This window comes from Ovis aries, chromosome 1 (genome assembly GCF_016772045.2).
Source record: "Ovis aries strain OAR_USU_Benz2616 breed Rambouillet chromosome 1, ARS-UI_Ramb_v3.0, whole genome shotgun sequence".
Classification (NCBI taxonomy): domain Eukaryota; kingdom Metazoa; phylum Chordata; class Mammalia; order Artiodactyla; family Bovidae; genus Ovis; species Ovis aries.
The window spans coordinates 97,327,302-97,348,634 of NC_056054.1; the positions used below are offsets into that span (position 1 = coordinate 97,327,302).

The 21,333-nt window shown below is 38.6% G+C and overlaps 1 protein-coding gene across 6 annotated transcripts in view; it reads right to left on the reverse strand.

Annotated features, from left to right (window-relative positions):
• Positions 1-21,333, reverse strand: part of NOTCH2 (notch receptor 2) — a 212,622-nt gene that overhangs the window by 36,930 nt on the left and 154,359 nt on the right. For all 6 annotated transcript variants that reach the window (XM_060401816.1, XM_060401813.1, XM_004002392.6 and 3 more), the window contains 5 exons: positions 20,022-20,255; positions 15,048-15,158; positions 7,021-7,213; positions 5,545-5,690; positions 3,865-3,978 (listed from right to left, as the gene is read on the reverse strand). In XM_060401816.1, the coding sequence (XP_060257799.1) occupies positions 3,865-3,978; positions 5,545-5,690; positions 7,021-7,213; positions 15,048-15,158; positions 20,022-20,255 (798 nt within the window). The remainder of the gene's footprint in view (positions 1-3,864; positions 3,979-5,544; positions 5,691-7,020; positions 7,214-15,047; positions 15,159-20,021; positions 20,256-21,333) is intronic.

The window sequence follows — 21,333 nt, forward strand, 5'->3', positions numbered from 1 at the left end:
CCAGTGTTTACGCATCAGTATTTGTAATAGCCAAAATGCTGAGGCAACTTAAATGCCCATCAACAGAGGAATGGATAAAACAGATGTGGTATATATATGCAGTGGAATATTACTCAGCCTTAAAGATGAATGAAATAAAGCCATTTGCCATTTGCAGCAACACAGACGGACCTAGAGATTGTTGTACAGAGTGAAATAAGTCAGACAAAGACAAATACCACATGGTATCACTTACAGCTAGTATCTAAAAAATCTTACAAATGAACTTAGTTACAAAACAGAAACAGAGTTACAGATGTAGAAATCAACCCTATGGTTACCAAGAGGAGGGGAGAGATGGATTAGAGACTACACACTACTGTATAAGGACCTATTATATAGCACAGGAAATTCTATTCAATAATCTGTAATGGTCTATATGGAAAAAGAATCTAAAAAAAGAGTTCAAAAACAAACAAAGAGTTCACGTTGCTGTACACCTCAAACTTACACATTGTAAATCAACTATATTCCAATAAAAACTGTTTTAAAAAGGAAGATCAAGTTGTTTCGGAAGTCAAATTACAACTCACAATTGTCAGAATGTCTATCATCAAAAAAGTATACAAATAAAGTATGCTGGTAAAGATGTGAAGAAAAGGAAACTCTTAATGCTATTGGTTGGAATGTAAACTAGTACAGCCATGATAGTGAACTGTCACTCAAGCTAAAAACAGAACTAAAATATGATCCAGTAATTGCACTCCTTGGTATACATCTGAAGAAAATGAAAACACTAATTCAAAAAGATATATGCATCCCAATGGATTTTCCAGACCATAGTCCTGGAGTGGACTGCCGTTTCCTTCTCCAGGGGATCTTCCCAACCCAGGTATCGAACCTGCGTCTCCCACATTGTAGACAGACGCTTTACCGTCTGAGCCACCAGGGAAGTCCATTCAAATCAGCATTAGGTTATTTATCATAGCCATGCTATGGAAGCAACCTAAGTATCCATCAACAAATGAAGGGATAAAGAAGATGTGATCTGTGACTCTCTCTCTCTCTCTCTCTCTCACACACACACAGACACACACACACACACACACACACACACAAGAATATTACTCAGAAATAAAAAAGAATGAAATTCTGCCATCTGCATCATGGATGGACTTAGAGGGTATTATGATTAGTGAAACAAGTCAGACAGAAAAGACAAATACTGTATGTTATTACTTATCTGTGGAGTCTAAAAAACAAGACAAATGAATATAATAAAATAGAAACAGCCTTACAGGTATAGAGAACAAACCGTGGTTACTAGCGGGAGAAGGAAGAGGGAGGGCCAAGGCAGAGGTGGGGGATTGAGAGAGGGAAACTACTAGGCATAAAATAAATAATGCACATGGATACAGAACGGGGAATTCAGCTATTATTTCATAGTACCTTTAAATGGAGTATAATCTTTAAATATTTGAATCACTATAGTGTACACCTGAAACTGATACAACGCTGCAACAAAATAAATAAGGTCAAGTTACAACTAACTCAATTTAAAATTTTATCTTAAAACTTTGCATTCAAAAAGAAAAAAATATTACCACAAATTTTCATCAATGTCCCCAACCATTTTTTCTTTTCTTAAAAGGTTCTTTTTGATGTGGACCATTTTTTGTGCTACTGCTAAGTCGCTTCAGTTGTGTCCAACTCTTGGCAACTCCATGGGCTGTAGCCCACCAGGCTTCTCTGTTCATGGGATTCTCCAGGAAAGAATACTGGAATGGGTTGCCTTTCCTTCTTCAGGGATCTTCTCCATGCAGGGATCAAACCTGTGTTTCTTATGTCTCCTGCACTGGCAGGCAAGTTCTTTACCACTGGTACCACCTGGGAAGTCCCAGGACTGTTTTTACAATTAATTTATTTTGGGGTGCACTGGGTCTTTGTTGCTGCACACAGGCCTTGTGGCAAGTAGGGGCTACTCTCTAGTTGCAGCGAATAGCAGGCTTTTCACTGCAGGGCTTCTCCTGTTGGGGGGCACGGGCTCTATGCGTATGGGCTTTAGAAGTTGCAGCATACGGGCTTAGCTGCCTCGAGGCATGTGAGATTTTCCTGGACCAAGGATCAAACTCGTGTCCCCCACGTTGGCAAATGGATTCTTAACTGCTGGACCACCAGGGAAGTCCAATGTGGACCATTTTTAAAGTCTTTATTGAATTTGTTACAAAATTGCTTTTGTTTTATGTTTTGGCTTTTTGGCCATGAGGCAGTGGGATCTTAGCTCCCAACCAGGGATCAAGCCTGTTTCCGCTGCACTGGAATATGAAGTTTTAACCACTGGATCACCAGGGAAGTTCCCCTAACAAGTTCTTAATGTGTCTGGTCAGAACAGTGGTTCACAAGGAAAGGCAACGTTGCTCAGCTCCCTTCATGCTGGCCAAATTCAATGACACTCAGAACCCTTAGCAGCACTCAGCATTGAAATTTTAGTCTGTAATATCTAATATAATTTCCCAGAGGTCACACATAGTGAATTCTTTTTAATAAGATCCTAATATGTAGAAAAACCAAGAGCCAGCATATAATCAGATATTCTTACACTGTTGAATAGCAAGAAGGCAAATATCTTCCCAATGAGCTATGTACTTTAGTCACATTCAGATAAGCCTCTAATATGTCAAAGCATAATGACACCTGCTTATATCTCCCTACTACCATCAATTCTCAGTCTTTATGGTTGTAAATGACATGATCTGCTCAGTTCCAACAAATGTGACTGCTATGGCTATGGAATGACATTATTTAGACTGTCTGGGGATAGCTATGGATCTCCAATAACTTTGACTTTTTCAGTCAGGATGGCTAAATGCAGTTTGTCTGCATGAATGTTCCTTCTAAAGAGGTGACAAAGACAGCAATGCAGTATCAAGTCTTTCAGGAAAAACAGTCATGCATCCGGCCACTCTAAACAGCCTAGAGTCACTAGCAACAGCTACTATCAACAGGCCAAGACTCCGGGGAGTAAGAACTCAGCCATGCTCCTGCCTCATGCAAGGCATTGGAGAAACATGCAAAGCCATTAAATGAATGACATGAGGCGAGTGAGCCACACGAATAAAACCAGTCACAAGATGGCAGTAATGAGGCGGGAGAATACAGGGAAACGTCCAAGCACACTCCTGTAACACCACCTGAAACAAAGTCACCTGATACGAAATGAAGTCACATCCGTGTCTTCTGTGTGTGATCGCCATCCAAGGGGCAGTGCCTCTCTGCAGAGGACGCAGTGGCAATCAATGTGAGGAGAGGAATGACAGTTAAGAGGACAAGCTTTGGATTCAAAGACTCAGGGACAAATCCTAGATTTACTACTTACCTATGTGACCTTCAGCAAGTAACCTCTCTTTGCCTCAGCTTCCTCATGTATAAAATGGTGACAGGAATAGGAACCTCTGCTCTATAGAATTACTGTGAGCACTGGAGCAAATACTCCAAAATACATAAAGTGTCTGGCATTTAGTAAAGAACCAATAAGTGGTAACTGTTGTGTTGGCAAAATAAAGACCAAGAGGACAGGCCATATAGTCCATTCAGATAATGACTAAACCATCAGCTATGTATCAATTCAAGACACGTATAATTAAACAATTTTTTTCAAACCCTAAAAAATAAAGGCAAACAAGCATCCCCACCACGTCCATGTAGAGAGGCCACAGTGTTTTCTCAGAGTGGACGACCTAGACAGTGAGGGCAGGAAAGGTGATCAGGGAGTGATTCCTCAGGGCAGCATCACTGCCCCCACAGACCCCATCTCTGAGACTCTGAGGTTTGGAACGACAAGACAAGACCGAGCATCCCTTCCAGCCCCTGGACCCCAGAACTCACCTGTGTACGGCAGCACACAGTGGCAAGTATAACCGCTTACGTCATCAAAGCAGGTTCCTTGGTTCAGACATGGATTCGAAGCACATTCATCAATATTCACCTGGCAGTTATAGCCTGCACACAAAAAGGGGGGAAAATCAAAGACAGTGAAACTTTCTGTTAGCCTCCTCAATATCTCAATTACTAAGCAATACTCTCAGGGGTAAACATTAAACACCTCAGAAACTGCATTAATTTCTTCAAGCCACTGAAACACCTGTTCATTCATTTCAGTGTAAAGTCCCTGACATACAGTCAGTCAGTAAAACTGCTTAATCAAAACATGAATGGAAGAACAATATATTCTAATAGCTTGAAAGTTTAATGAATGTCCAAATACAAGTAATTTCTCTATAATGGACCAAGAAGTTCACTAGGGTAAAAAGCTACTGCTATATCTAAATAGAGGCTTCTATACAAAGTATCTGGTCAGGGCTTAAAAATAGGCTAGAAATTATCAAGGGATAAAATATTTGAACAGTTAATCAAAGCTTCTTGATTTATGCCCACTTTTTCAAATGCATAGTATCTACCATCAATGTGGTGGTGTTTTCTGAAGTCACAAAGCTCTTCCCCCTGATCCAAGACACAAAATCTACTCCCACTATGAAAAAAGAGAAAAGTAAGGAAGCATTCATGGGGACAGGATATTACCAAATGCCACCATCTTTATACCTGCAATAGGGCCTGACACAGAGTCTTAAAACTGAGGAACTATAGCCATGTATAAAAAGAAAATAATGGTTTAAGAGTATAGAGGTCTGAGTTCAAATTGTACTCTGTTAATCACTAGACATATGACTGTGAACTATTTTGATATTTATTTTGTCAATCAGCAAGTCTCAAAGAGACAAAGGAATAACAGTGCTTTTAAATCTGTAAGTATCTTTACAGATGTTATATATCTGAATGACAAAAAGTTAATGACTAAAATATGATCTTAGAAAAATGTCAAGTTATCAAATAAAGTGACCCTGAAATATATTGATCTATCCTAGTAGCGTGGCACAACTTTGAGTTGTGAAATAAATGACTATATGGTCAAGGAGTATAAATATGCATGATTTACCCACAGGTTTCTCTCTCAAGGGTTAAAGAAAAAAGTGACAGGAGAAATGTAACAGAGACAACTCAAAAAGTGATTCTACACAATACTCACTACTATGCATTTTTCCAGAAGGTCATAGGTGACTATGTATCATCTAAGAATATCTCAATGTTTAATAGAACTTGTTGGAAAGGTTTTAAATACATGGATTCTCCCATGATATTATTGCTACCATTACAGTAAAACAAGATTTTCATTCTTCTACCAATATCTCTTTTGAATTATCACAGAATCAAGCCTACACTGGAGCTTACAATTAGAATACCCAATTAAAATGTCCAAAGTTGTATGAGTGGAGCTCTAGTTGCTCACCTTAAATGATAGTTTCAAGAGCTCACCTCTCTGCTAGTCTGAAAATAGAATCCATGTTTAAATTTATGTTTTTATTCTCCAACTGCCCTATAAATAATAAGTGCTCAAATTAAGGTTGCTGTATGAATGAGTAGGAAAAGGGGAAAGAAAGAAGTGAGTCAAGCTGTATGTACCAACAAAAAGGCAGAAAAAGGACTTAAAAATATGCACTTCTGCGTCACCTTTAAAGCCCTTCTTGCAAGTACACCTGTATCCATTCACCAGATTGTCACAAGTTCCCCCGTTCTGGCATGGATTAGAAAGACATTCATTTTTGTCCACTTCACAGTTGATGCCAACCCAGCCTGCATCACAGAGGCACTTGTATCTGAAAGAAGACAGAAATAAGTTACAGTTGTGGTATGAATGTACAATTAAGTCACAGTTGAAATGCAAAATTCTGAAGAAAGGAAGGATCAAGGAGCTCCTGGGTGGGCTAATCTCATTTCTGTTCCTCTTCAAACCTACACTTGGGTTACCTTGTGAATCATGTGGGCCCATCTGGAGTATTTCGTAAACACAGCTTTCTGGCCCACAAAAATGCTGGAAAAATTAAGTAAGTTTAGTGGCCTTTCATATGTAAAGAGTGGCTGGTACAACAAATTGGGACAATCTGAAAGACACATTGACATTGATAAATTTGCAGTTTCTTTTCTGCTAAATAAATGTAAAGAAACCTTAGATCACTTGTTTCTGGTGTAAAACAGATACTCAGAAAGCAGGGTAGTATCAGAGACTCCAAGTGACCCCGAAGAGCTCCTGGGATGTTTGACTTCTGAGACGTGGTTTGTTCTGACCTGAAACCCTGCCCCCAGAAAGCACCAAGGGTACTGAGCAGGAAATGGAACAAAAATGAAGGTATCTGAAATGTATGCATGTTGTTCACAATTTGGACACCATTAGCACTTAGAATGTAATATCGGGAGATAACAGCCTCCTTGTCTGGTGATTCTTTTTTAAAAAAAGTAAATGGGTTGGGATGCTTTGAAGGCTGCTATACTCTGAAACAGGAATACTGAGTTAATTCAGCTTAGAAATCACTTAATTTCCCATTTACCTCTAAATGTACTCTTCACTTTTTCACCTGTTGTAAGCATGGCAAATGCTAAGTCTTGGCCAAAGTCCCATCCTCTGGCAAGCATAGCAAGAGCACAAGACTATCTCATGGAACCAAACGTCACACTCTGTGATTCTAGAAAATTACTTGCCAACACATTACACAACTCTCAGGGGCTTGCCAGCTGTGAACACTTCATCAGGGCCAAGATTCTAGCTAGCTGAGACCAGCTCTACTTCAGTGGTACCCACTGGTATCATTATGAAACAGAGTTGGGTTTTCTTTAAGCAGGAGGTTAAGTCAAACAGAATATCCCTCAGAACGCAATCTTGCAGTTAGTACTAAAAGCACAACTAAAGACTCAGAAAATAACCCTGGACTCCTCCCATGTGCTGACTACCCACACGAGGAATGAAACATTCCTCCTTACTTTCCATCTACTCAGTCATGGAAGGCAGGGAAGAAAGTGGTGACTTGGAAGACTCTTCAGCCTAGTCTCAGCTCAGGTCCTGACTAACTGCTACAGGGTATGGCCAGTACTAAAACTCAACTGGCTCGACACGGGTCAATAAGAAACGATGAATACACAACAGCTACTCACCCAGTGAGGCCCCCAGTACAGTTTCCGTGGACACAGGGATTGCTCAGGCACTCGTTCACCTGTGAGTAGCAGCTGGGATGGTGGGGCCCCTCAGGGCAGATACAGCGGAAACCGTTCACATCATTGATGCACGTTGCACCCTTGCGACAGGGATTGGAGGCACACTCATCAATGTCAATGTTACATCTCTGCCCTGTAGAGAAGGGGGACAGTTTCTGTCAAATCCAAAATGCTTAGGGAATAGACCCAGGACCATGAGATCTATTGTACAGATACATTTACCTGCCTAGACTATAAAATGCTGTGGGCACCAAATGTCAAGACTTAAGGAATAAGACATCCAATAGCACTTAGTGCCACGCAAGGAAGGAGCAGAGAGCATTCTACTTTGATAATTTAACAAAGTTAACAAAATACTGGGACGGTGTTGTAGTGTTTCGACATGTGTTTCTTCACTCCAGTTTAGAAATGGGGAAACTTTGCATCAAATATTCAAAGAGAACATCAAATGCAACCAGAGTTGGCTGCTCCTCTTACTGCTGCTGTTTGGAGAACTCTCAAGCTTTTCTTATCACTGTTGTCAGCTGGTTTACTGCCTTCATTCTCGTAAGAGTTAGTCAATCTTTTACATTTCTATATATGGTAAATCTCAATTAACAGGAATGTTCAGTGATTAACACTGAATCACTATTAATGATTAAGTTGCTTAAAAAGAAAAGCCATTTGTTTTAACTTTTATAATTGTATTAATCTATTTTCTGGCTCAGGAAGAAGAGAAACCTAAATATAATTTTATTGTTCTCTGATCACTGAGAAAACAATTCAGGGTCTCTCAATATAGATCAGTAGTTCTTAAATTTTAATGTGCAAGGATTGCTAAAAGTACTTGTTTTTAAAGAAGATCCTTACTGCTTCAAAGTAACATTTTAAATAATATAGGTGTTTCAGATACTACATTTTGAGAAATTCTGATGTAGACAATTATTATTTCATCGTTATAACGTAAATGTTCAGAATATATGAAATTGAAATGTATATGTTCCTCTAAAACATACCCAAGATTGGACTTTGAAAAGATGTCTGCTATAAAGTGGAATAAAGTATGCCAGTTACATATGAGTTTTGCTTTAAGTTTTGAATAAATGATATTTAACTATATATTCCAAAATGATATAAAATTTTAAAATAACCCATAATTCTGTAAATGAGTGGTGACAAGTAACTGCTATGAAGGAATTATAAATTTCAAAGAATACAATTTTCTGATTCATATAAAACCAGGCATTTTTATTTAAGAAAGAGTAACCCTACAATTAGAACAGGAAATTCCAAATGAAATAGATACACACCCTTTTAAAGTATGGGTATTAACATTTTTTCACTCTCTACTACTCTAAATCATTATTGATGGTTCGTGTGGTAAAAAACCCATAATCTGATAGTAGTTGCTGTTTTCCTTTTAAGTATTTCATTAATAACCGATTCTACAATACTACTTTCTTAGCTTCAACTTCTGATTTTTTTTTTTTTTTAGATGTTTGCCACTGGCATCGAGATAAGAGCCACAAGTCTTCAACTACAGCACTATCCTCTGTCTGAAATCCTGTGGAGAATGTAATGAAAAAGTTTTTTCAATTCTGTCTTTTCTTGGGAAAAATATTCTCAGAAGTCACACTTCTCACATTTTCTTTATTTGCTTTTAAAGCTCTCAGCAGAATCAAGTTTCAAGTCATCTTTAGCTGAGAGGGTTAAGTGCCCCTTTGTATAGTCTACCTGGTGAACCGCAGCTGCTTCACTAGCAAATTCTCATCCTTTAAGTAGCATCGGAAATCCCAGCATTTCATGAACTCCCAGCACAAGACTATGTACCTTGCTGGGCTCAGTAACTACTGAATGAGAAATTAGCCAATGTTTCTTATCGTGTAGGTTGATGCCTAACAAATTAGTATTTAATGAATGAAAGCATGGTACAGTGCAGACTCAAGAGTCTAGTGTTGGATGTCAGAGGTTCCATATGTGAGTGCTGGTCATTCATTCAGCAATATTTTCTAAGTGCTCCCTGAGTGCTACACAGTTTTAGAAAATGCTGGCTAAAAAGACAATTAGGGAGGTGCCTGCCTTCTGGGAACTCACAGTCCTAACAGTGAGACTCACTAGCTAAGACCTGTAGCCTTCCAGGCTCCTCAGTCCATGGGATTTTCCAGGCAATATACTGGAGTGGATTGCCATTTCCTTCTCCAGGGGATCTTCCCAACCCAGGGATTGAACCCGGGTCTCTCGCACTGTAGACAGACACTTTACCATCTGAGCCACCAGGGAAGTCCACTAGCTAAGACCATGGACACAATAAGCTCTTTCAGTTGCCTTATTTGTTAAATGAAGATAATAAAAATTCCCTAAGTTTGTTAATTTTAAAATTAAGACATGATTGACATATAACATTGTGTAAGTTTAAGGTATATGATGTGTTGGTTTGATATATTTTATATATTGCAATATGATTACCTCCGCAGTTAGTGAACACTTCTATCATGTCACATAACCATCACTTCTTTTTGTGGTAAAAACAATTAAGATCTACTCTCTCAGCAATTTGAAAGTTTATAATGCAGTATTGCTGACTATAATCACTATGCTATGCATTCAATCAGAACTTATTTATCTAGTAGTTGCAAATTTGCACCCTTAAACAATATCTCCCCAATCCGCTACCCTCCCAGCCTAGACCCTGATAGACAGCATTCTACTCTCTGCTTTCCCGAGTTTGGCTTTTTAATATTCTGCATCAAGTGATACCATACAGTATTTGTCTTTCACTGCCTGATTCATCTCACTTAATGTCCTCAAGTTCCATTCATGTTGTCACAAATGTCAGGATTTCCCCCTCTCTCATGGCTGAATTATATTCCACTCTGTACATACAAGGTATCCTTTACTCATTCATCCATTTGATGGACACTCTGGTTGTTTTGATATCTTGACTATTGTGAATAATGCTGCTATGAACATGGGTGTGTGCAAATACAAACTCCTCTTGAAATATTGATTTCAATTCCTTTAGATACACAACTGTAGAATTCCTGGACCTTATGGTAGCTCAATTTTTAATTTTTTGACAACTGCCATACTGTTTTCCCTAATAACTGTAACATTTTATATTCAGATCAACAATGCATGAGAGTTCCCCTTTTCCCACACCCTCACAAACATTTGTTATCTCTTATCTTTTTGATAACAACCAATCTTTCAGGTGTGACGTGATATTTCACTATGGTTTTGATTTTCATTTTCCCAATGACTAGTGATGCTGAGCATCTTTTCCTGTACCTGTTGGCCATCTATATGTCTTCTTTGGAAAAACAATGTCCTTTGCCCATTTTCCCCCGATTCTAAACATCTGTTTTCCTTCATCGCTCATACTTTTCTGAACGTGTATACCTTGCTTCTAACTACTTCCCTAGTCTTTAGTCATCTTCCGATGTATGCAGTCTGGGTCCCTGACCATACCTTAAACCCTTTTAAAGGCATGAGCTCACTGTCTACCACTTTTCCCATAACCCAGTGCTCCTCTGTGCTTAGCAGTGTGCCTTCACTAATGGCTGGAGAACCAGAAACAACTGTGTGTTCAGCATTTATAAATTTATAATTTATAAATACTTATTCACTTTGCTTCTGATTAGAAAATCCTGTAAGAGACTGAAAGAAAGACGAGATTGCAAACCTCGAATCTATTATTTTTTCATTGAATTTGGCGATTTTATACAGCTGCATAATGATACTGTGATGAGGATTAGCTATATTGCTAGCTACTCATCATGGATTATAAAGCTTGTAAAACTTTACCTGCTTCAGTTGATACTGGATTTCAAAAGATAAAAATGATTTACAGCCTAAAAATATAATCAGAATGTGGTTAAATCATGTAGCTCTGAGAACCAGAGTAAACATTACCAGTATCTTATATCTGGAAATTATTGGGAATTTTCCAGTAATATTTTCTAAAATTGGGTTTCCGACTCCTAACTAACGTGTTTTCATTTTTAAAGTGTTAGTCGCTCAGTTGTGTCTGACTCTTTGCAACCCCATGGACTGTAGACTACCAGGCTCCTCTGTCCATGGAATTCTCAAGGCAAGAATACTGGAGTAGGTTGTATAATTGACATGTAACATTATTAATTTCAGGTGTACAGCATAATGATGTGATATTTGTGTATACTGAAAAATGATCACTACAATAAGTGTAGTTAACATTTGTCACTATCCTGAATTTGTTATTTGTCCAATTTTTAATTGAATTATTTGCTTCTTTACTATTGAGTTGTATGATTCTTTATATATTTTGGATATTAACTTTTTGTTAGACACATATTTTGCATATATTTTTATCCGTCTCTGTAGGTTAGCTTTTCAACATATTGTTTTTTTTTGCCCCTCAGAAGTTCATTTTAGTTTTTGTTACTTGTGCTTTTGGTTTCATTTACAACCTATCTACTTTTTTTTTTTTTTTAGTTTTTTATTTTTTAAATTTTAAAATCTTTAATTCTTACATGCGTTCCCAAACATGAACCCCCCTCCCACCTCCCTCCCCATAACATCTCTCTGGGTCATCCCCATGCACCAGCCCCAAGCATGCTGCATCCTGCGTCAGACATAGACTGGCGATTCAATTCTTACATGATAGTATACATGTTAGAATGTCATTCTCCCAAATCATCCCACCTTCTCCCTCTCCCTCTGAGTCCAAAAGTCTGCTATACACATCTGTGTCTCTTTCCCTGTCTTGCATACAGGGTCGTCATTGTCATCTTCCTAAATTCCATATATATGTGTTAGTATACTGTATTGGTGTTTTTCTTTCTGGCTTACTTCACTCTGTATAATCGGCTCCAGTTTCATCCATCTCATCAGAACTGATTCAAATGAATTCTTTTTAACGGCTGAGTAATACTCCATTGTGTATATGTACCACAGCTTTCCTATCCATTCATCTGCTGATGGACATCTAGGTTGTTTCCATGTCCTGGCTATTATAAACAGTGCTGCGATGAACATTGGGGTACATGTGTCTCTTTCAATTCTGGTTTCCTTGGTGTGTATGCCCAGAAGTGGGATTGCTGGGTCATAAGGTAGTTCTATTTGCAATTTTTTAAGGAATCTCCACACTGTTCTCCATAGTGGCTGTACTAGTTTGCATTCCCACCAACAGTGTAGGAGGGTTCCCTTTTCTCCACACCCTCTCCAGCATTTATTGCTTGCAGATTTTTGGATCGCAGCCATTCTGACTGGTGTGAAGTGGTACCTCATTGTGGTTTTGATTTGCATTTCTCTAACAATGAGTGATGTTGAGCATCTTTTCATGTGTTTGTTAGCCATCCGTATGTCTTCTTTGGAGAAATGTCTATTTAGTTCTTTGGCCCATTTTTTGATTGGGTCGTTTATTTTCTGGAGTTGAGCTGCATAAGTTGCTTGTATATTTTTGAGATTAGTTGTTTGTCAGTTGCTTCATTTGCTATTATTTTCTCCCATTCAGAAGGCTGTCTTTTCACCTTGCTTATATTTTCCTTTGTTGTGCAGAAGCTTTTAATTTTAATTAGATCCCATTTGTTTATTTTTGCTTTTATTTCCAGAATTATGGGAGGTGGATCATAGAGGATCCTGCTGTGATTTATGTCTGAGAGTGTTTTGCCTATGTTCTCCTCTAGGAGTTTTATAGTTTCTGATCCAACTGGAGGAATCAACTTGCCTGACTTCAGGCTCTACTACAAAGCCACAGTCATCAAGACAGTATGGTACTGGCACAAAGACAGACATATAGATCAATGGAACAAAATAGAAAGCCCAGAGATAAATCGACACACATATGGACACCTTATCTTTGACAAAGGAGGCAAGAATATACAATGGAGTAAAGACAATCTCTTTAACAAGTGGTGCTGGGAAAACTGGTCAGCCACTTGTAAAAGAATGAAACTAGATCACTTCCTAACACCGCACACAAAAATAAACTCAAAATGGATTAAAGATCTAAATGTAAGAACCTATCTACTTTTACGGACTGTTCTGAGAAGTCAGCAAAATAATGGACATGAATGTGAAACTGAAAAAGTAGTTAATACTACTGAAAAGTAGTCTACTGAAGTGACACATGATTTCTTACTTTTCCTATTCAATCAGTAAGTATAAAGTGGTCTGCGAAGAACAGAGAATTTTGTCTGAAAAAATATTCCCTTAAATCTGTTCAAGCTGTTATTAAAATTGTAATAAAAAGTTAACAGTATTAAAATAAAGGCAAGACTAAAACCCCTTATATTTATGGGTCATGAGCATATAACACAGTTGCCTCTGATATTTTCAGCAACTGACTTGAAAAAACAAATAGAACAAACAAGACGTAGAAAACAGTTCCAAGAACAGGGTACCACCCAGTAACCAAAACATTCCATTCCTTGGTTATGCAGTTTCATGCTACACCTTAAGTTTATTTTAGAATATTTTTAGCCTATGTCCTCCCTCCATGACCTTCCTGATTTGCTAAATGTTAAAAAGAGAGAGCATATGATTCACTGACATTTCTAAAAAATTTAAGTTGAGTCTAAGGCTCATATATCTAAAAAGAAACCACAGCAGGCACCCACTTATGCTGTCCAGTCAAGTCTGAACTCTAAAATAGAACCCCTGGGGTGGAATGCTGGCCCTAGTGCACTGATACTGTTACTTAAGCTCTCTGAATTCAGGGTTTCTCATCAATACTGTAGAAATAATAATAGTAGTGACAATTAAATGAGATTAGGCACTTGATTTAATGCCTACCTCAAAACAAAGCCTTAATAAATGGCAGCTATTCTCTTCTTATTACCTATGTAAACAAATACATATGCCATTCTGTCTGAAAGAAATTCAGTTGGCTGTCACTGAATGTTGGAGTAACACATTTCAGGATACAGAAGTACATCTGGCTCCACACCAGCAGTGCTGGGTACTAGATATAAGAACTCTCATCATCCTGGTCTTCTGAGTGATACTCCACTGAAAAGAGATTACGGTGACCACGTAGGCCACAAACGTTCCTCTCTCATGTCCACAATCACACCAAGCAGTGCAAAGGATTGTGAAATACAGAGAGAGTTAAGTTCCCAGCAAGAAAGAGGCATCTCTTGGCTTTTTGACATTATAGTTTAAAAAGCTCTGTGGGAAGTTTCTCACGTTGGTTGCAAATGACCACATGGTATTTATGCAATGGTAACATCATGATGTAAGTGCCTTATTGTGTGTGGCATTGTCTAGCAAGAATGGGACTGGCACACTACACGCCCTCTGATGGTGCCTTTGACAAATAGATGTATCAGAAAGAGGCTTCATACTTCCTCAGTAGCTCCTAGTACTTTCTGATCAGGAAGGTAAAAGGTAAAGCTAATCTTATTAGCAACAAGAGAAGATACGAGAAAAGATGTATGTGAGTCTGTGTGTGTACACACATGGTGCATATGTAAATGTTCTAGCTGGGGGTTTAATTAAGAAGAATTTAAGAAGAATTATAACCAGTTTTACTTTAGTCACTTACTTTCTTCCTCATGGAGAGAAAATAAAACCCACTATGCTAGCCAAAAATAGGTTGCTTTGCTAAGTTTTGACCTTAGCCAAGTACTTATAAGAGGAAGCACTCAGAAAAAATCATATAAGGTGTCCATAGAATTCTACCTTGGCCATGCCTTTATAGAAGGCATTCACTACTAAGTACAGAAAAATATGAAAGCTATATAACTTAGGCTCAGTGATGGAAACTCATGGTCTGAAAAGAAATCCTTTTTAAGCAGCTATAAACACATGGCCTAAAAACCCTAACTAATGAAAAGCTTCATGTTACAGTTCAGGGAAGGCCTAAAAACTGGGCCAGAGAAGCTCAGAAACAACCTTCTAACCTTCCAAGAGACGAAGAAGTCAGATCTATTTGAAAGTAACTAACCTTTAGATGCCCTTTTCCCAAAGTGAGGGGGCTGAAGGAGTCTCCCAACAAAAAGGACCATTACCTGTGAATCCTGGTGAGCAGACACAGCTGTAACGATTAACACCATCCATACAGACTCCATGGACACACGGGTTACTTGCACAGTCATCAAAATTGATTTCACAATTAACACCTGCAAAGATGAAAGCAGAGAGAAACCATGCAATATTAGCACAGAAACACCAATGATCTCTGTTTGTGATGCTGAGTGTTAGGAAATCTCATGAGTATCTAGCCAACCCTGAATACAGGAAAGTAGCATTTCTGAAAGTTCAGTGCTCCAGACCTTGTCAAAGGTATCATGAGGTCAAATGATTATATTAATCACACTAAGCCACTATTTGTCTTTTTTATTGTGTTGGCATTTGCAGTAATGTTACAAAAGCAATGGAGGCAATTAAATTCATTGATTAAAAAAAAAAAAGTCCATCAGACCCTGTGACAGAGTCTTCAGAACCTGGCAACAGTTCTTCATGATGTATGTGCCATGAAGGCAGAGATTTTTATCTCTTTTGCCTCAAGTATCCAGAGCAGTTTATAGCATATGTTGCCTCATTTTAAGTACAAATTAGGGATCCAAAGTTAAAATACAGCTGCAATGACAATTAGATGAACTGATCCCTTTTACACACTGAACAATCCTCAGTCACAGGCAGCAAGGAGCCTGTCATCACTTCTGCCTTAATTCTGAGGCTGACAGTTTTCTATGACCTTGAATATAAGGTGCTTCCTAATTTCAGAAATGTTGACGATTAAAAAAAAAAAAAGTGTAGCTCCTCACTGAAGAAATCTGCAAGGCAGCTGACAGCCAGCAGGAGGCACAGTAAGAGCTGTACTTTGATTTGTTTAACCCCAGGGGTGGGACACATGGGCAAATGGTGAGATGAGAATCATAAACAAAGGACCCCATAATGAAGGACCCCCCATAAATGAAGGGGCCCTGGTTAGCAAGCCAATGATTTGGAGTGGCATGAAAGGTCAATGTGAAGGGTATGGGATGGATTAATGTGAGAAGAACACTGGGCAGGCCATGACATGGAGTTGGTTTAAAGAAACGGTGCCCAAGGCCAAGGACATGCCAGTAGGGATGAAAGCAAAAGGATGAATGTGAGAGGTCATAAGAGTTACAGTCTTTATCACTTAGAAACTGAGTCAATGAAGAGAATAAAGGAGAAGTCGTGGAAATTCAGTTACCATACCTGGATGTCTAGGAAAATATAATACTCTTGACAGATGTAGTGAATGAGGAAGAAGAGTTGGTGTTGGAAGACAAAAATCCTGATTTTGGATCTTTGAATTTAAAACATTAACTGCTTATGTATGTCTTGTTAATTGATCTCCATGGACATGATTGCTTTAGAATATCAGACTGTACCCAACCAAATTTTCACCCAGTTCCCATATTTCCATTTTGATGATAAAGCTATGGCTTTAGATTACAATAAATATCTTACTGAAAAAATAAAGAGCAATGGAGGTATGACTGCTGGCATCTTAGCAGGAATCCAGAAAGTGCCAAACTGTACTATACTAGTGTTTTTATTCTTCACCTCCATGTACTCAGTTAAAACAATACAAAAAAGATAGTTTCACTTAAGAATGACTTTGATGAAGCTGCCAAAAGTATTAACTTTACGATTTGATTATACCTTGACCCTTGAGTATACCTCTATTGTTTTGTGTGATGAAATAGAAAATACACATAAAGCTATTCTGTGGCATGCCAACATACAGAGCAGCCTCCAGGAAAAGCAGTTGTGTGACTGAGTACTGAACTGAAACTGCAACTTTTTTCACAGAATCCCAGAGCAACTGACAGACAAACCAGGACTATTCAGACCTAAGTACTTAACAAATAGTTACGTGAAAGAAGCCTGCCGTTCATTTCAAGGAAAACAACTATGGCAATACTGTGCTCCAGAGGTAAAATTTAAGATTTCCTTAGAACTTTGGGACTTGTATTTACCACTATAAGCTTGATACTGTTACTATTAAGGGCTAAAGTTCAGGACAAATCTTACAGAGTCACAGCTTTCTCCTGGGGCATGTTGCCTTCCTCCTGGTATATTCCCCAGATGAATGGTAGAGCTTGACTATGTTCAGGAAAGTTTAATTATAGATACAGGTAACTAAATAGTAGAGATACACCAATCCCTACTGTTACCACTATTCTGTAAAAATACTCACTATTATATTACTTAACATGAATTTAGTGATGAATTTGGATATCATAAAAGAATATATTGGCAGTTTAAAAAGTCTAAATATTAAGCCTGATAATTAGGATATAAACTAACAAATGAAATTTCCACAACAAAATGCCTAGTATTTATTCACTCAAACTTTATATGAATATTTATTAATAATTACTATATTGAAAATGTATCAAGTCATTATTGTGAGCAAAATACTCTGCTTCCCACTTGATATAACTTTATTTTCTCACTTCAGTGCCAAACCAATTTGTGTTACACTCATTTTATCATGCACTTGTACAATTACATCAGCACAGCTAGGATGTGAGCCCAGCTCTCTGGATTCTATACACTTCACCGCACCACACTGGTCACTGTGATTAATGTGACTGTGCGGCCTTGCTAGCCACAGATGAGGCAAAGGTTTCAATATTCCTTAATTACAAATGGATACCTTTAGGAGATGTGTCTAGCCCTTGATTGACAATCCCAATTAATCCACAAGAGACCAAGGCGGGCCCCAGGAAGCCATGCGGTTTAATGGGACTGCCCCCAAATCCATGTTGTATTCTAGCAGGAACAGACACTCAGCTCAAGCTGGGCCAATGAAATTATCTCACTGGAACGTTGGAACATGAACTGGGTGACCTATGGTCTGCATGTGGCTCTACTTCCCGCTAATCCCCCCAAAGCCTCATTATTCAGTTCTCACTTGGAATCTGTAAGATGCCTCTGTGTGTTTTCACAGAATTCCTTCTGCTTGTCTGTTTTGTATTTGTTGTTTGCTGATGATTCTTTTAGCTAGTCAATGCAGTTTCTATAACTTGAAACTTCCCCCAAACTTACTTAAGATCACAGGTGAAAAAAGGCATTAGTAGTGATTCTGGGTAGTATACTGTGCTTTAAGTACTTAGTGAGTGAGAAACTATAATTATAACCTGCAGATTGTAAAGTATCCCTTCTATCCATATACTCATCCAAACCCCAAGCTACCAACTCAGACTATGTTATGAATGGGTTGTCAATTCTTAGATTGCAACTCAAGAGTCTATTCATATTGGTTAATTGAGTGAATCCTTTCACCCAGGCTCCCTGTACATGCCAGGTCCCTCTGCAAACATTACAGACCAAGATCTCTTTATGTGGTCTGCATCTCTTTGCGTGAATTCTCCAAACAGTCACAGGAATGAATCTGGCAGTTTTCTGAAAGAACCTGTGCCTTCCTTCTTTATGCTGCCTACACACCGCTAATATTTACTACCTGCCTTTCTCACTGACAGCTACTTCCACCTTGACTTCTCTGTACTCCCCAGGGAACACACCTGATCCATCCTGGCATAATAATATAATCCCAAAGAAAACAAAATACTTGCCAGCCCACCACTCACCCAGGTTTCCAGTACATTTTTTATAATGGGAACGATAGCAAAGCCTAAAACAGCCCCACCATTCTAAAGGCATCCATTCAATTGCTTGTAAATCTCTCAAATTTCTTTTCGTACTGCAATTTCTCATGTCTGGGGACCAGCCCGGAAGCAAATTGCTTTTGGAAGGTTTCACAAAGATCTATTCAGCTCTTTTAGAGAGTTATCTAAACGTGGGGAGGGGGAAGGCATTTTCAACTGGGAAGGCATGGGATGTTTTTCGTATGCTTGAGCAACTCAAAAAGGACTTTGTTTTCAAACTTGGCATGTACGAGTTCCTGGATGAAGACCAGGGCCTTTGACAAGTTTGAAGAAATGGATTTGGAAATAACAAAATAAAATGAGGGCAGCTAACCGCCTCCCCCACCTTTGCCCCCTACACAGGCCATTTTCCTTAAATGGAGAATGAGTTCTCAATAAATCACTCCTTGTATTGGCAGGTTCCCTTCTAACAAAGGCACACACTAGTTAATCTTCCACTAATACATTTTCCTTTGATCTGAGACACAGAACTTCTCTGTCCATTAACCACAGTTGTGACCATAATTATTCCTCGAATAAGTAAAACAGAATCCACTGAAATCTGTGAAATGCTGCTGCCTGAGAAAACAGCTCAACATTTCCCCAGCAAAGAGTAGCATGCCCTCACGACTAACAAGCCGTCATTCAACTGGAGGCAGGAAACAGCCATGAACTGGGGATGGGAAACGACAGCTCTGCATTCTAATTGACAATAACCCAGACATGTTGCAGTGTCTCTCCTCTCCTTCTGAGTCCCCCACATGCCCAAAGCCCAGGAGAGAAAAACAGCAGAAGAAAGATGACCCGTTAAAGAAAGTGTGATAGTTGCTCAGTCATGTCCGACTTTATGACCCCATGGACTATAGCCTGCCAGGCTCCTCTGTCCATGGAATTCTCCAGGCAAGAATACTGGAGTGGATTGCCATTTCCTTCTCCATTAAAGATACTGGACTCTAAAAGGGAGGAAAAACTACTGGAAGAACGGGAGGGATGGAGAGGGAAGGACCAACTTCATTAATCTGAGTAAGGTGGAAGTTAAAAAAGACAATCCAATTGAACCACAAAAGTAAGAAGGTTTTCAATTTTCAATAATAATTTCAATTTTTTGAAGTGGTATGCCTCCTTTTGATTAAAAAAAAAAAAAACCATACACAGAATCATCACCTCTGCGAAGCTATTATCTCTGACTTCCCTACTGGCTAGAGCTATCTGCCCCTGAGATGTTTCTGGCTGTGCTTCTCAGAATCAAGACTGTATTTCTGGTACCTAAGCATGTGCTGAGAAAGTCTGAGACATCGGTATAAACTGTTTTAGAGAAACGGTGAAAACTCCCAAGGCAGTGAAGAGTGGGCTTACCTGACGTGCCCGGCTGGCAGTTGCACTGGTAACCATTCACCAGGTCGATGCAGCGACCCTCATTCAGGCAAGGGCTGCTGTAGCATTCATCTATCTGGTCACTGCAGATGGCGCCCATGTAGCCCGGGTTGCAGATGCAGGTGTAGGAGTCAATGCCATCCTGACACTGGCCGTGGTGGCAAGGATCAGGGTCACAGTTGTCAATGTTCTCCTCACACAACACACCAGTGAATCCTTAGAAGGAATTGTACCCAAGATACTTAAAACCCAAGGTGCACATTCCACACCTGAGCATACATGTAGCTCCAGCATCCTCTTAATCCTACACATCCCATATCATAAACAATTCATACTGTGGTCCATAAGCAACTGGAACTGACTATCTGCACTATTTATAAGGCAAGTCTAGAGAGTCTGGTTTAAAACGAAGTTGTTCAAGTCAGATCTGTAGAATTCAAATAGCTTTTTCTAAATGATCAATAATTTCACTGCAGAGACATTTTAACTGCATCTTAATTGCATATTGGACTTCAGTGGGGAATAGCTCTCTATAATTTTCCTTAATATATTTATCTCTATATGCCTTTCCTCCCAAACCAGTCTGCATATATAGGTACTAAATTAATGACTTCATGTACCTTATTTTTCCAATTCTGACCTGAGAGGACAGAGAACTTTTCTTTATTCCTCCCAACCTTCCAGGAATCTATGCAAATATAGTAAGTTTTTAACCAATACTTGTTAAATAAAATGACCAAGTTAAGACAGTTAAAAGGGGCACATAAGAGTTCCTTTATCCAACCTTAAATCTTCTTAAGAGACTTTGGAAGGACTCTCCTCCCTTTTAAACATGAGTTCAAAGTTTAAATTCTCTCCAGTGAAGGTTATACTCCATAAGCATAATCTTAGCCAGAAGAGGACCTAACCTGAAACTTTTCCAACAGAGACCAGAGTTTGTGAAAAGAAAAGGAAGCTGAGTGGATCATCTGACAGGGCCTACTCTGAGAAGGCCTAATAAGTGGTAATATTCTAATACTACTGAAATAGTAGTTCTCTGTTTATTTTTATGACTTAGTTTGCTTTTCTGTGATCACAAAAAAAAATCATGCACATGATGCTTAAAATCTTTTAAGAATCCATTTTTTAAAATAAGAAAAAAATGTCCTGAATTATATTCATAACTTCTTTCTTAAACAGTCAGATAAAAAAGAAACTGGGAAATTATCTTTTCTAATAATTTCTAATCTTCTCTACACAATAATGGTCTGTGCAGAAGCAAATGTGTAATAAGAAATGTCTGGCTTATTCAAAT